We start from the raw sequence: 16,018 nt of genomic DNA, 5'->3' as shown, positions 1-16,018 counted from the left end.
TTCTGATTGTGTGGCTTACACTCATTTGTCTAAGCCTTATCAAACTTTTATAGCTTCAACATCTATGCTGCAAGAACCAGCAACATATGCAGAAGCTAGTAAAGATCCAAAGTGGATAGAAGCAATGAAGGCTGAAATACATGCTTTGCAAAGTAACAATACTTGGGAATTGTCTGAATTGCCTAAAGGAAAGACTGCAATTGGTTGTAGGTGGATCTACAAAATAAAATACAAGTCTACTGGTGAAGTAGAGAGGTATAAGGCAAGGTTAGTGGCAAAAGGATTCAATCAGAAAGAGAGGATAGATTACAAAGAAACTTTTTCACCTGTGGTAAAGATGGTGACTTAAGAACTATCCTAGCTTTAGTTGTGGCAAGGAAATGGCACATTTATCAAATGGATGTGTACAATGCCTTTCTAAATGGTGATCTACAGGATGAAATATACATGACCTTGCCATAAGGATTTACCAGTCAGGGGGAGAAGAAAGTATGCAGACTGGTAAAGTCTCTATATAGTCTTAAACAAGCACCTAGACAGTGGAATCAAAAGCTTAAAGAGGCATTACAAAAACTCAGTTTCAATCAAAGTCAGCATGATCATTCTCTGTTTACAAGAAAAATCTCTGAAGGAACTACAATAATTTTAGTATATGTTGATGATATCTTGGTTACATGAAGTAGTCTTGAGTTGATTAAGGAAACAAAAGAAGCCTTACAACAAGTGTTCAAGATGAAGGATTTGGGAGAATTAAGATTTTTTCTTGGAATAGAGTTTGCAAGGTGTGAGGCTGGAATGGTTATGCATCAAAGGAAATATGCACTCCAACTGATTGCTAAAGTTGAATTATCTGGTGCTAAGCCATCAGGCACTCCTATGGATGTGAATGTCAAGCTAACATCAAAACAATATGATGATCAAACAAAGGAAAATCAAGGAGACAAGCTTGTAGATCCAAGTGCCTATCAAAAGTTGATTGGAAAGCTTCTATATTTGAACATGACTAGACCTGATATTTCATTTAGTGTGCAAACATTAAGTCAGTTCTTACAGCAACCTAAAAAATCCCATATGGATGCTGCCCTACGAGTAGTCAAGTACATCAAGAAACAACCAGGCCAGGGTGTGTTGTTATCCAGCAGTTCAGGCACTGAAATCACAGCCTACTGTGATGCAGACTGGGTAGCATGTCCTACTACAAGGAGGTTTGTGACTGGATTTGTGATCAAGCTAGGAGAGTCTATGGTGTCTTGGAAGGCTAAGAAGCAAACAACAATATCAAGGAGTTCAGCTGAAGCTGAGTACAGAAGTTTGGCATCTACTGTAGTTGAGTTAGTATGGTTAGTAGGGCTGCTAAGGAGTTTGGATGCTGAAATAACTCTTCCAGTAAATATATATAGTGATAGCAAATCTGCAATTCAGTTAGCAGCCAATCCAGTCTATCATGAACGTACCAAACATATTGAAATCGATTGTCATTTCATTAGAGAGAAGCTGCAACAAGGGTTAATCAACATCAGTTATATACCAACTCAAAGTCTGCCAGCTGATGTTCTAACCAAAGGACTAAATAGAGTACAACATGAGCTCTTATTGTCCAAGCTAGGAGTTCTAAACATATTTGCTCCTCCAAGCTTGAGGGGGAGTGTTGACAGAAATAAAAGTTTGTAACTACTATTCCAGTTTAAAATTAGGAGTTAGTTAAATTTGTTATAAAGTTGTTAGTTAGTTACATTCTAGATCTAAGAATAGAATGAGAAGTACATGTATAAATAGTTGTGATACAGCTTTATTGAAGATAACTTTTTCTTCTCAAATCTATGAAAGATTAATCTTCTATTTTTCTACAAACAACTTTGTAAACCTTCAGTAACTATGTGTTGCTGAAGGCTTACATTTTCACTATTGATTTTGTCATCTTTCTTTACAAAGATTTTTATATTAGGCAGGTTCAAAGATGATCTACTAAAGCTTGCAGTAAAGAGATATCTTACATCTTATAGTGAAGGTTGAAATGGTCCTTGAAATTTGAAATTGTTGCTATGCACGGGCATCACCCATCTAGTATATGAAGAAACAAGAGAAAGGAATTAACAGTAATCGTAAATACTTTCTCAGCCATCCAATTAAAATTTGTTTCTTCTTTTTTCTTTTTTCTTTTTTCTACCATAACAAAAAAGGTGAATTTCAGTATTAGTTTAACAGTTGATCCATCTTTAGTGGTTTCTCTTTTTAGAAACCACAACAGAATCATCCCTTGAGTAAGAAGGGGTTTAATTTTGGGAATGAGGCAAGATTGTATATTACTTCCTAGTTCCTTCGTTTTAATTTATTTGTTTGGTGTTTTATTTGACACGAAGTTTAAGAAAGTAAATAGTAGTCTTTTGAATCGTGCCGTCCTAAAATCAAAATATGTAGAATGTATCAAAATGTCTTTTAATCTTCTGGTATTGAACATGCTAATATGTGAAAAGTAGAATTAAAAAATTGCCAAAAAAAAGGAAAGATATTTTTTTCTAAACCAGACTAAAAAGAAAAGTGAGAGAAATAAATAGAGATAAATGAAGTAGTAATACTTATCTGGGTTTTTGTCTTTAATTTACAGAGTATATTCTTTGGATAGATGTTTAATTACTCAACTTGAAAGAAATATGATTGCCCTTTAAATTACAGAGAGTATATTCTTTTGCTCTTGTCTTTGTGACAAAATCTGCTAAAACAGGCATATTTCATGGATCACTCACATATTATTGCATTTTGCTTGACCCCACAGACTATTTTTTTTATTAAATATGTATGCAAGGAACTCTTTTCCTTCTACCTTGCCAAGAACAACTATAGTAGAACATTTATCTTGTTATTTTTTCTTATCATTGCATCCAACGCGACAACCATGTCGGCGAGGTTTATCTGGATCAGAATCACTTGATTCAAGGAAAAGGCCTCTGAGACATCTTCTTTTGATTGTTCTTGCAGGTGTAACGCTGCATTCTGCCTCAAATAGTCTTGTTGAATGTACAGGTTCTGAAGGCACACGTGGGATCGACATATGTACACCTGGATTTCTTTCTGTAATGGAACTGTTATATGAAATAGAATTATTGATGCCCTGTACATTGCAATTTACGAATGCAGCTATTGTTTGATCCTCGATAGCATGTGCACCTTTTGATTTTGTTCCCTCCCCATCTGTGGTTGCATCAGGGTTGATTTTGTATCCTCTATGAATGTGGATTCGCCCTCCTTTTGTGGATGAGTCGGACTCAAGTTGCATAGATGCTCCTCGATTGTCACCTGCAAGAGTGATCACATTCATTGGTGTTTTTCCTGCAGTTTCTTGGTTGCCGCCTCCAACTGCTACATTATTAAGAACATTTGAGATGTTATCTTTGATCTCTTTGTGTAGGGGAATATGTGGCTCACTGGATGCTGCAGTTTTCTGACTAGAACCAGTGGATATAGTTTTGTTCTGAGATGCACTCGCTCTTGTTTGTCTTCCCTCAGAAGCAGGGTTCACCAAATTTTGATCTTTAGTAGCCTCTTCTTGCTTCACCATATATGCTTGTTTTTGTTGAACTTGTTCTCCAGCACCATACTCTTTACCTATTGCCTCGTGCACCACTTCCTTGATTTCCTGAATGTTGCTAGTCAACTCTTTGAGCAACTTAGACGATTCACCAGTATTACTGGTGGATTTTAACACTGATACTTCCAAAGGTTGCATTGTCTTGTCTGTGAAACTTACTTTTGCTTCAGAGACAGCATCTGACATGGTTAGTTTCTTAGTTTGGAGCTCCATTTGTTCCGTTGGTTCTTTCTTATCCAGAATGGGTGTCTGTGCCTTTGTAGATATGGAAGAGACGTGTTGCAGTGCCTGATTCTTTTCTTGCATTTGAGTTTTTACAACAGACTCTTGGCTTGCTTTAGTTGAAAGGACCTGGGGAGTCTTGCGTGCTGGGGAGGATGATTGAGGAGATAAGCGAGATGAAGATGGAGATTGAGACAACCAGGACTTAGTTGATGGTGAAGCTATGCGGGACTTATTAGTTGCTTGAGGTGGTGATGAAGATTGAGACTTGTTCCTGGATGCCCGATTTTTGGGAGAAGGAGCTGGCATAAATGGTGGCCTCTGACCAATCTTTGGTCTGGTAGTAGTTTGAGACAGAGAATTTGTGGCAGTAGAGTTAATATTAGAGGGTTGAAAAGGGATTTGGGTTTCACCAGTCAGGGTCGTGCTTGTGGTTGTGGTTGTGGTTGTAGCGTTGGGTCGAGTAGATGATTGGGTTGGTGATTCATCTTGAGACCAAGAAAGTCTTAAGGATGATCTCCGTGTTGCCATTTGACAAGAATGTTGTTTTTGTACAAAATGAATGAGGCAAGATACTAATATAAATAGGTTGCCTTTTGATACCTTGCAACATTTGTGACATTATTTAGCTTCTTTTCCCCATCATGGAAGTTGCTTTCTTTAAGAGTAACCTTTTCCCCATCATAATTCATATCCAACTCCTATTTCTAAAGTTAATCCTTCAAGCAAGACACATGTATTCTACAATACGCCCTACCATATTTATCCCTAAACATCACTCAACTTTGAAAAATTATCTACTAAACTTGTTGAATTTTATTTTGTATCAATAAAATCACTAAACTTAAACTTTTGTATAAATAAAATCACTCAACTTAAACATTTGTATAAATAATAAAAAATCACTCAACCAAATTTATCATTATTCTTTTTTATATGGAAAAATATTTTTTTTATTATGTCAAGTAAACATGGAGTCCACATATAAATAAAATTTTAAGAAAATAACTTAGTACTAAGGATTTATAATAGTAAATTTACTACCTTCTAAGTAGAAAATTAATTTTATTTTTCATGTGATTAACTTAACTAATATTTATAATAATAAATTTAGTATTTTAAAGTGGAAAATTTAAAACGACCAAAGCATTACACCAAGAAAATACGACAGATTTATAAGCAATAGTTACTGTTTTCTTTCGCTGATATACTCCATATGCACACACACATCAGCTGTTTTAGTATTTATAATAATCTCCTTTTCACAAGAAAAAAAATGTTTTGAAAGAATAAAGTAATATATGTAGTGTGATTTCATAAATAAAATTTAGGAAGAATGGCATGCCCACATTCTTACCCCTTATTTTATACTTTATAGAGATTATTTTCGATAAATCCTCCACAAATATATGATATTTTGTGTATTTGAGAGATTTGAAAAAGTTCAAAAGGTTTGATAATATAATAAGCAAAGGGACATAAAAGATACTCCAGTTGTAAAGATGGTAAGGGACGATCAACCAAGTTTCTCCTTGTATACCCCAGAAGAAGACCAAACAAAGAAAACCCGTCTTCTCAATCGGTCCATAATGTTTCATCAGCACATCAACTGAAACTGCTTTCACACATGCCATTTATAAACATTCTTTGCACCACAAATATAATACTACTAAGGGCATCTCCGATGGCCAGGCTCCGTTATTCTTGCAGGTGTTATCAAACTGATTCCAGATATGATATCTTCTTTGGTCAATTTTATAATGTTCTGGTCCATGATGATTATTCTGTTAAGGGAATAAATATCTCCAATATTTCTATATACCAAAATACTGTATTGGATTTATTGTGTAAATCGCAAGTTCAACTCAGACACCAAATTTGGTGTAAATATAATACTACTAAGGGCATCGCCAACCCAAACACCAAAATTTACACCAAATTTGGTGTCAGTACTATTTTAGTATAAATCAACTCCAACCCATGTACCAAATTTTACACCAAAAAGGAATATTTTTCTCTCTTCATTATTATATTATTATTTCTTATTTCATTTATATTTTCTTAAATCATAAAACAAATTCTTTCTAAAACATTCACCATATATAATTCATATTATTTTCTTTTATAGTCGTTTAATATAAAATTATTTTATACCATATTTTATAACATAATTTTTTAATTTTTTTTAAAAAAGTCATATATAAAAATTAATTTATAAAAAAAACTAACTTTTATATCTAAAATTAATATTATAAAAATAATTAAATATATAAGAGATTTAATTAAAATATACAATTTATATAATGTTTAATTAGAAAATTTGTATAATGAAATAATATTAAAATATTCAATAAAGTGAATTGGTGTGATGAATAGTGTTACACCTAATTTGATGTAACACTATTCACACACCAAAATGGTGTAAAATTTGATGTTCGGGTTGGAGTTCCAAAACACCAAATTTTACACCAAAAAATTTTTGGTGTAAAATTTGGTGTTTGGTTGGAGATGGTCTAAGCACCAAACAAATACCATGTCACCATTTCTTACAAACACCGCCAATAAAACATCCATTAACGGGAGACACAACCTTCTATGGGGGTTAGCAAAGGAAGATGTTATTGTCGGGGATACGTGACACTTGCGCTCATTCAACGTTCATTTAGCTCAATAATTAGTGACTTAAATGTTTAATTTTATCTTATTCCAGTAAACGATTCATGAATTGCAATTATCAAGGCAATTGAACAAGACAAGGATTGCAGTTTTAAAGAATGACAAAAAATGTAGAAAAAAAAGTGTATTATACGCATTGTTAATCACCTAACAGGAAGGGTGAATCGTCAAAAGAACCTGAGACCGCCTAAGGTGACAGTGCACTAAGTCAACTCTCAAAGATTAATTGGTGAAGTGAGACAAGAACGGTGACCCACAGAAAGAGAAAAGGTGAAGTGAGTAGATATCACCCAATATGACAGTACTTGCAGATAAAATGATGGTCCAAAGGGCGATATGAGGTGAAAATCGGCGATCCTTCGTATTGACAAACGCAAACTCGAACGGGATCACCGAATGAGGGGTAAACACCTAAAGCCTGAAAGAAGAAAAAGGTGAATTGAAGATAGATGGGTGATTCACTGAATGTAGATGTCGAACTCAACTAACTTCGCCGAATGAGACACATAGTTACTTTTTGGGCAAAATTTTAGAAAACTATACATAGCCCAGAGGAGAGAGAAAGAGGGTATGCAGAAATTGAGAAGAATAGTCTGAACATTTTAGAGAGAAACATTTTTTACATTAAGGGAGAACACTTTTAGTTTCGAATTTCTTAGAGTTGTAAACTTGAATTGGGTGAATTGAAGCCAGATTTGAAGTTGGTTTGCTGTTAAGTGTTCAATTTCATGTTACCCATGGTTTATTGCATGGAAGGCATAATTTCTTTACACTTTGCAATGTGTGGCTAAAACTTCAAACTCTTGGAGTGTGATAATGTGATTGCGCATTGATATAATTTAGTGGGTTTGTTGAATTGCTCTATTTTATGACTGTTAATCACAAATTTGACTGATTGCCAAGTGATTAATTCATGAATTATGGTGGCTAACTTAATTTTAGTTTTGATCTTGCATTGATGCTCAAAAAAGACCAATATAAGTGGGTTATCTAATCAATAGCTACAATTTAGTACACTTGATTGCAATTCTAAAGTTTTGGGTTGATTAAAATGACATGTTGATGAGATCGAAAGAAGATTCTATGCAAGGATGCTTTGAGATCGAAAGAAGATTAGCATTAATGATGACGACCCAGTTTATTTGTGATTAATTAATTGTAATGAGCAATTCTACAATAACCCAAACGAAATCAAAATTCAATCTCCATGCCCCTAAGTTAATTAGTTTTTTGAATCATCAACTATTGTAATTTTGTCAATAGGGAGTTTAAATCAGTGTTGTTAAAATTGGTGGGCTTCTCGACCCCTTTGCTATTTCAACTTCATTGAAATAAATTGCTAGTCAATTCTCTAATTAAATAAATTCTTAACAATACACCAGTCCCTGTGGGATTCGACTCCGACTCTTTATTGACGACTAGAGGTGTTCACGGGTCGGTTTGATTCGGTTATTGGTCAAAATCAAAACCAAATCAACTAAATCGGTTTTAAAATTATCAAAACCAAACCAAACCAAATAGTATATATTTATCGGTTTTGGTTCGATTTGGTTCGGTTATATTAACCATAGACAAAAATAAAAAAACAATTCATTCAAAGCATTATAAAAATGACAACAATTTATTTAAAACGAAAATAGTTAAAATGACTGACATTACATAACTTTCCATCATTGAATTTACGATGAATAAAGCTTCCAATTTCATTATTTTGGCTTAGAAGAAAGAGACATTGATATTTTCAATCTTATAAAGAATTGTCACAGACACACTCATATACATAAAACCAATAAGATAAATATTCTCACTTTGGGCATTTTTTCTTTCATAAGTAAATTATAAATAAATTTTGATGAAAACACATATAAGATCTTTAAAGTTGTTAATAAAAATAATATATTATGTATGTACAACAATAAAAGATATGTATATAACTTGTCGGTTCGGTTTGATAATTTCTTCAATTTTTTCGAACAAAACCATAACCAACCCATATACTATCAGATTTTAAAAATTTAAAACCAAACCACACCTAACCCAAATAAAAATCAGTTTATTTAATCGATTTGGTTCAGTTTTTAGATTTGGATGATTTTTATCCAAACCGTGAACACCCCTATTGACGACGACGACGATTGACATTTCAGCGTTATCAAAGCGTCATACTCATACCAAGGGGGCAGAGATTCACTACGTACTGGGAAATGAGGATATTTAGGACTCTACAAGTCGGTTAATAATGGGAGAAAAAAGAACTCATAATGTAGATTCATACCTCATTTGGCTTTTACAGGCGTCTCTTTAAGGCAAAACTTCAAAACTGATTTAAGTGAGATTAGCTTAGCAGCTTGGAACAAATTATATCATGCAAGGGAGAAACCCTGATATTTCCTTTCTCCACCTCTAAGAATCACTTCACTGCAATGTGAAAGATGAAGAGACCAACAAAACCTAGCATCAAAAAGCATCCAATTCTAACAAAACTCTAACTACCACCACAAATGTCACACAACAGCAAAGAAAATCACTTCCCTTTTCCTGACATCTTATGACAAAAGAAAAACTATAAACGAATGTCATCGCTACAATAACTATCAATTAACAAGTCTGTTTGGGAAATCCTCCAACTGTTTTATGTTTTCTTGCAAAAGCTCCCTTTCATTTTGTCCACCACTGGACTTCATAACTGTCTGCATCAAAAGTAACAGAGCTAACATCAGAAATGTAGGACACTTGGTTTACATCAAATGCTAACCACGCAATAATTTATTTAAATGATATTTTTTAGTTGTACTTTTCCTTTAAAAAATTAAATGTGATTTAAACATGAAATATAATTCAAATAGTCATTTTATAAAACTAAAAAGTTAGGGCAAATTTGAAAAATAAAATATACTGAGTGAAAAAGTGAAAATAAGGTTTGGTGAAAAAATACAGAAATGATAGTGGTTACCATTTTTCAAATTTCATGCATAGATCCAGGTTTGAGGGAGGTTTAGAAGGTCAGCCGAGTCAAAATGGAGTGTATGGGCAGTATCAACAGAATTTAAATGGTGGAAACAGTGAAATGTCACAGTAGAAATTCAGTGGCAATTACAGGAGAAATGTAGGAGTGCCTCAGCAAAACCTTCCCAGTTATGACCCTGGAAATGTAAGGAATGTTCAATCTAAAAATTCTGAAATGTATCCACAAAAATGCAAGTGGGTGTAAACATGGAAAAGCATATGAAGTCAAGTGGCTCAAGGGAGATAATGGGGCAATTTCATCAAAACTTAAGCCGCTTTAACCCTTCTAGTGCTGTACATCACATCAAACTTCTTATCAATCTCGGAATGGAATAGTAGACCATCAAGAAATGACAAGTTCAACACATGTTGAACAGTCGATTGATTCTGCTGATAGCAGCAGTAAAAAAGGCTCAGTTGATGAGCTCGATGACTTCTGTAAACAAGGCAACGTAAAGGAGGCAGTAGAAGTTTTGCATTTCTTGGAGCAGTAATGTCACAGTTGATTTATCTCAATATATTATGTTGATGGATGTGTGTAATGAGGATAAATCCCTTGAGGATGCTAGATCAATTCATGAGCACCTTTTTAGATCTCATCCTCATCTTGACATCAAAATGTACAATAAGATTCTTGAAATGTATGGAAAATGTGGCTCCATGAATGATGCCTTCTTGGTGTTTCGAAAAATGCCTCAACGTAATCTGACTTCTTGGGACACAATGATTACATGGCTTGGTAAGAATGGTCTTAGAGAAGATGCAATAGAGTTGTTTGGGTAATTCAAGAAAACTGGGATGAAACCTGATGGCCAAAAGTTTGAGTGTCTTCCATGCTTGTAGTGTTGTTGGTGATATAGTTGAGGGCATGTTGCACTTTGAATCAATGAGTAAGGATTATGATATTGTTCTCTCTATGGAGCCATATGTGGTAAGTACAGGATATCTTGATGAAGCTATGAAGTTCATTGAAAGGATGCCTATACAGCCAAGTATTGAAGTATGGGAAACCATGATGAATCTGTGTACAATTCATGGGAATTCAGAGCTTGCTGAGATTGTTGAGCTCCTAGACCCATCTCGTTTGGATGAACAGTCAAAGGCAGGTTTTTTGGCTGTAAAAGCATCAGAATAGCCAAGGAGAAAGAGAAAATGAAATCTTCTCAAAGTTTTCTTGAGCCTCGAAGCAAAGTTCATGAATATAGTGAGGGAGATAGGTCACATCCCGATCATCAGAAGATATATGCATTTCTAAGGGGTTAAAAGCAGCTAACAGAGAAGGACGGTTACATACCAGAGACTAAGTTTGTGTTACATGTAGGTCAAATGCAGATATTCAAATAAAGTAAAACTTTTCTAGAAAAAACTGAAAAATTCTCATGGCCAATCAGTCCATAATGTTTCATCAGCAGAGACCAGAAACAACCAGTGCTTTTGCACTTCACAGTTGAAACTACTTTCACACATATGCGATTTATAAACATTCTCTGCAGCACAAATAGTACTAAGCACCAAAGAAATTTTCATTTTACTATACCATGTGAAAATACCTAAACCATTTCTTACAGACACGGCAATGAAACATCCATTACTACCAGTAAAGCAGCTAATCATCTGGATCATCGTATCAGCTATACTCAATGATTTATTATTTACAGCATTACATTAATATATAATGTGCCTTACAATAATCTAGGAATCAGTGATAGCAAGTCACCTGCCCCCTAATGACCACATCTCACCCCGCAAAAAGATCTACAGCAACAAGATGCAAGTTCCTGAGCAGGTGGTTAGATCACACCATGAAAAGCTAAAGCACCACTTAGTATTGTAGCTTAAGAGAAATATATTTCTACTAAAACCAAAAGCAGTTTTGTTGGACAAGCAAATCAGTTTATAAGTCCTTTTAATGTTCATTTCAAAGTAAATCCAAATCATGTGGCAACTCAACTCCCAGTAGTAACAAGGATATGCAAAAAAGGGTTCAAAAAATGAAAGATCTGCAAGCATCATAATAACCACAATTGATGCATCTAACAAAGGAGAAGACATTTATAAGTCAAAACTTATTAGTTATTCTGTGTCGAAGAACAACTACAAGTCAGAAGGAATGGGCTGCAACGTCGTAAAATGCTCAGGAAGACAGGAACAGTAATCATCTTGCTGCTTTAAATTAATGGAGACAATTCATGGTGATTCCTGAATCACAATGAGGCCATTGATTCTTGTAGGCTTCAGAACACTAAAACACACTTTCATGAGCCAACTACCAAGATAGATAGCACTAACTTACCTTGTACGCAAGTGATCAACATTATCTTACAGATGGTCTCCTGCGAAGAAAAGTTTGAGACGCCATGAGTGTTACTTGAAGTTGCTCAGACACTGTAAATCCCCGAGCTTCCATCAATCCTTGGAACTTTTGAGCATCTTGTACAAATCCACCAGCTATAAGTGACCATATAATCCTCTCGAAATCTTCTGGTTCCAACTGCTCTTGTTTTGCCTCCAAAACTCCAAGAGCTTGAAGAGCCTTTTTCTCAACATTAGCTCTTGCATACATGTCACATAGGCTAATATGAACCTTGAATGGAGGAGCCTCACCCTGTTCAGCAATTTTATCTAAGAGTTGTTCAGCTTCATCAATTAGTTGCATTTTACTCAACCAATCCACCAAAACCGAATAAGTAGCCACCCCAGGCTCAAAGCCATCTTTCTCAAGCTCTATTAAAAGATTTAAGGCTTTATCCAGCAGGTTATTCTTCTCATATGCTGCTATCATGGTAGCAGTGCATCTATCATCTGGCTTGTGTCCAAGTTTAATCATGTAATCGAAATTCTGCCTTGCCTGATCAGGGTCACCAGCTTTTCCAAATGCCTCAACAAGTAACATACATGACTCTAAAGTGGGCTGAAATCCTGAAAATTGCATTGTAGTTGCTATTCTATGGGCTCCATTAGCATCACCATGCTGAGAAAATGACCTTAGAAGGGCCATATAGATCTTCTTAGAGGGTTTGATGTCTCTTACCTCCATTTCCTTCATCAATGATTCACCTTTCTTTGGGTCGCCAGCATTTACATAGGCTAGGATCATGGAATTGTAAACCCCCATGTCTGGTAGGAATCCTTGAGTTCTCAAGCTCTCAAATGCGGCTTTTGCTCGATCCAGATCACCTGCTTTGCTGTACATGTGAACCATGATTGTTGATGTGAGAATATCAGGTACAATTCCATTTTCACTCATTTTTCTGATAATTCTCTCGGCATCTTCTCGCTGGTTATCTCTAGCATGGGCGTCAACGAGTTTTGAGTAGTCACGTATGTTTGTTTGGAAGGACTCTTCACCAAGCACATGTTCTGCAATCTAACATGTTTACAAAAAGTCAGAATTAGCTAACACTTAACAACAACTTAAATTCAGATTTTCTTTTATAGCCAGAAACTTAAATTCAGATTTGTGATAACATTTGCTTTATAGATTCTTATACTAATACAAATTAGCAGTACGAAGAAGGAGCATTCAAAACAAGTGATATTAAGAATATTAACTTAAAGTCTCCCAGTTTTTGCAGTTGACAATGGGACGAATGAAAGTTAAAAATAAAAATGAAAATTGAAGTCATGCTAATAAGAAAACACTTAAATTGGAGAAGGAATTACCTTCAAATATAGACTAGGATTTCGGTTATTCAATCTATCAAGTAAATTTATCCAGTCTACCCTGCTAGGCTGGAGAAGTTGTACCCATTCTGCTATAAGTGGAGAATAATCATCTTGTTCCTGTGAAGAAAGTAATTTTTCAGTAATAATTTTGCACTTTCCATCTATTTTTTTTGGTTCTTGAGGGCATATGATTTTCTCAGCCTCATGAATCTTATCAGCCACTTGTGACCATTTTGAATCGGATAAATCAAGTCCATAAATCTTATAGTTAATTTTGCCACGCCTTTTTGGAAGAGCGACAAGTTTAGGGTCCTCAGCACGACTTTGGTGCTCCACGACACCAATACCATATTCGGTCCCTTGCTGTTCCTCTTCCTTAAAACGTTCAAGACTGTGATAAAACTCACTCTCCTCCATCTTCTCACGTGCCCATTTGAACCTATACTCCCTAAGCATATCTCCACGTATACCTACTTCACCAGCAAACCTACACATCTCCTTAACTTGCTCAGCTTGAAGAAAGTTCTTCATTTTATCCTTCCTTTTTGCTTTCTCCATATCTTCCAAAACTACATTACTCACCTCCCACACAGTCTTCCACAAATCGTGACTAAAATCATCATCCTGAGAAGGTGAGGACGACTTACCTCCAACTATCTGATCAAAACCACCCTTTTCCAGCTCAGAAACAACCTTGGCAACAATAACCAAAAGCATCTCATCAATTGTTTTTTTCTCAAAATCTGGATATACTTCCATGAGTTTTCCACGCATTATCCAAACAAATCTTGACAAGAAGTCATTCATTGTAGCATCATCCTCAGTCTCACTTACCATTTCTTCAGCTGTATCAGTAGCTGTATCTGTGTGAATGAATCTTTTACCACTCCAAGATACAAATTTTGGAACTGGTGTGTTGTGAATTTGGAAAAATGGGCATTTGGTCCAACTGGTGGACGGAGGAAGAGAGGATGTTGGGATTGAGGATTTTGAGTGAAAATGAGATAGAATTTGCGTAGCTTTGAGTTTTGACAATTTGTCGATTGTTCGTTTGCTGATTAGCTGCTTCATATTCAGATCAAAGAAATTAGGGTTTATCAAATTGCAGGAGAGTTGGACAACTTCTCTTTAATATATAGAGTATAATATAAAACCTTTTTTTTTCTTTTTTCTTTTTGGAGCAGGGTGGATGGGAAATACATATACATATCCCATAATTAAATATACAGAGGAAAAGATAAATGTGAATATTGATATTAAAAATAATTTACTAAAATAATAAGAGATAGAAAAATGGAGAGAGCTACTAGTTAACTCATGTTCTCTGTTCACCATCATGTCCTCTTTCAAATTTCTATTTCCCCTAAAATTAAATACTAGTCGGAATTAATGGTTAGGGGTATATATAGAAACAAACAGAAAAGTAATTGAATAATTACTCCTTTTTACAACCCAAAAATCACAAGATTTTATTAATACGAAGCATGTTGTGAGTTATGTTAATCACTTTTTAGATAAAAATAAAAAATATTTTAAAGTAAATTATTGTGTTATTATCATATAGTGAAATGGAGAGAGAAATATCAAAAATAAAATAAAAATGCAAATGGGATATAAACAAGTGTTGCATCACCTTATTTATGTATTTTCATTTATATGTATGTAGTCTATAGATCTTTCAAGCTATTAACTTAAATAAAGAAAATAAAGAAAGACAGAAATAATGATTATAATAAATGCTTGAAGACGACTTAATCAAAATCAAAATTAAAAAAAAATGTAGAAGTAAAAGAAACTTAAAAATTCTAATTGAGAAGATAAAATAATTTTAGTAGAAATAAAAAAAGTTAAATTTTTAGTCCATATGGAAGAATCGTTAGAAATTCCAGTCAAAAGGTAAAAGATTTAGTAAAAGTATAAGAAAGTTCTAATATTTAGTTGATACATATGTCAATTATAATTTGTTTTTTATATATAACTAGATAATTTGTCACGTGCACGCACGGGTCCAATATTATTTAAGTAATATTAACCGTACTCCAGGACTCAAGCGTGTTATTAGAGATTGTAATGGCATAGTAACTCCGTTGTTCCCTCAAAATGAGAAAGAAGTTGCAGTAACTATGTAAATATCTGACATGAGTATTCATATGAATGATTTTCTAGTCTTGATGTGAATAAGCTCCACAGAAGTCTTCCTCCTCAACAGTTGTGATCACTGCGATTCTTGTATAACTGATATCTATTGGAGCTATAATAGCATTTAGATCTGTCATCCAACCATTAAATTTTTTTCACTTCACTTTCGATCATTGAAGGTCACAGATAAAAAGAGATGAAAATGGATCAATTTTTATGCTAAACTTGTCTATATACTTGCGCTCCAATTACTCACAAAAAGTCAAAAATAACTTTAATTTATGAATAAACTCCAATTTATATTCATGATCAAACACAATTCCAATTTTCATATATCATTTTTCACTTTGAAATCAAATTTTTTTTTTTTTTTTCAAATTTAACAATGAAACATGACCAAATAACCAATAACATTCTAAATAATGTTGCTTTCACTAACTCCTCTAGTATGAGGATCTTGAATTAACAACATAATGAGGACTTCTGGCCTTCTGTTCTCTGTTTGGAAGATCCTCTAATTCCTTTTTCGCAATATGAACTCCCGCAGCTAATGTCATTCTAAAAACTTCAGCATGTAAACTTCGATCTTTGAAGTTTATAATTGCCTAATTCATCCCAGATCCATCCTTGAGCTTGTCTATGAATCTGCATCTATATTAGTATGGTATTCCAGATTTGTGCTAAATAAGGGGACATAAAGAAGAGATGTGCAACATACTCATT

General features: G+C 34.3%; 2 protein-coding genes and 1 pseudogene across 3 annotated transcripts; 1 reads left to right on the top strand and 2 right to left on the bottom strand.

The window, feature by feature from the left end:
- Positions 1-2,634: 2,634 nt before the first annotated feature.
- On the bottom strand, positions 2,635-4,339 carry LOC125877425 (cell wall protein DAN4-like). Its single transcript, XM_049558721.1, has one exon. The coding sequence runs from the start codon at positions 4,337-4,339 to the stop codon at positions 2,858-2,860; it is 1,482 nt and encodes a 493-aa protein (XP_049414678.1). The 3' UTR covers positions 2,635-2,857.
- A 4,597-nt stretch (positions 4,340-8,936) lies between these two features.
- Positions 8,937-14,285, bottom strand: LOC125875909 (pentatricopeptide repeat-containing protein At2g18940, chloroplastic). 2 transcript variants are annotated; one of them, XR_007447467.1, is made up of 4 exons: positions 13,154-14,285; positions 11,784-12,857; positions 9,438-9,627; positions 8,937-9,174 (listed from the first exon to the last, which is right to left on the bottom strand). XR_007447467.1 is itself a non-coding variant. In XM_049556974.1 (3 exons), exons 1-2 carry the CDS (start codon positions 14,225-14,227, stop codon positions 11,805-11,807), a joined length of 2,127 nt encoding a protein of 708 aa, XP_049412931.1. In that variant the 5' UTR covers positions 14,228-14,285; the 3' UTR covers positions 8,937-9,174; positions 11,784-11,804. The 2 variants fall into 2 exon arrangements, 1 of the variants encoding a protein (XP_049412931.1); XM_049556974.1 differs by lacking the exon at positions 9,438-9,627.
- LOC125877424 (pentatricopeptide repeat-containing protein At2g25580-like) lies at positions 9,453-11,173 on the top strand (annotated as a pseudogene).
- Positions 14,286-16,018: the final 1,733 nt, after the last annotated feature.

The sequence above is a fragment of the Solanum stenotomum genome, chromosome 9 (genome assembly GCF_019186545.1).
Source record: "Solanum stenotomum isolate F172 chromosome 9, ASM1918654v1, whole genome shotgun sequence".
NCBI classification, from domain to species: domain Eukaryota; kingdom Viridiplantae; phylum Streptophyta; class Magnoliopsida; order Solanales; family Solanaceae; genus Solanum; species Solanum stenotomum.
Note: the sequence above shows the minus strand (reverse complement) of the source record. Positions and strands in the feature narration are given on the sequence as shown.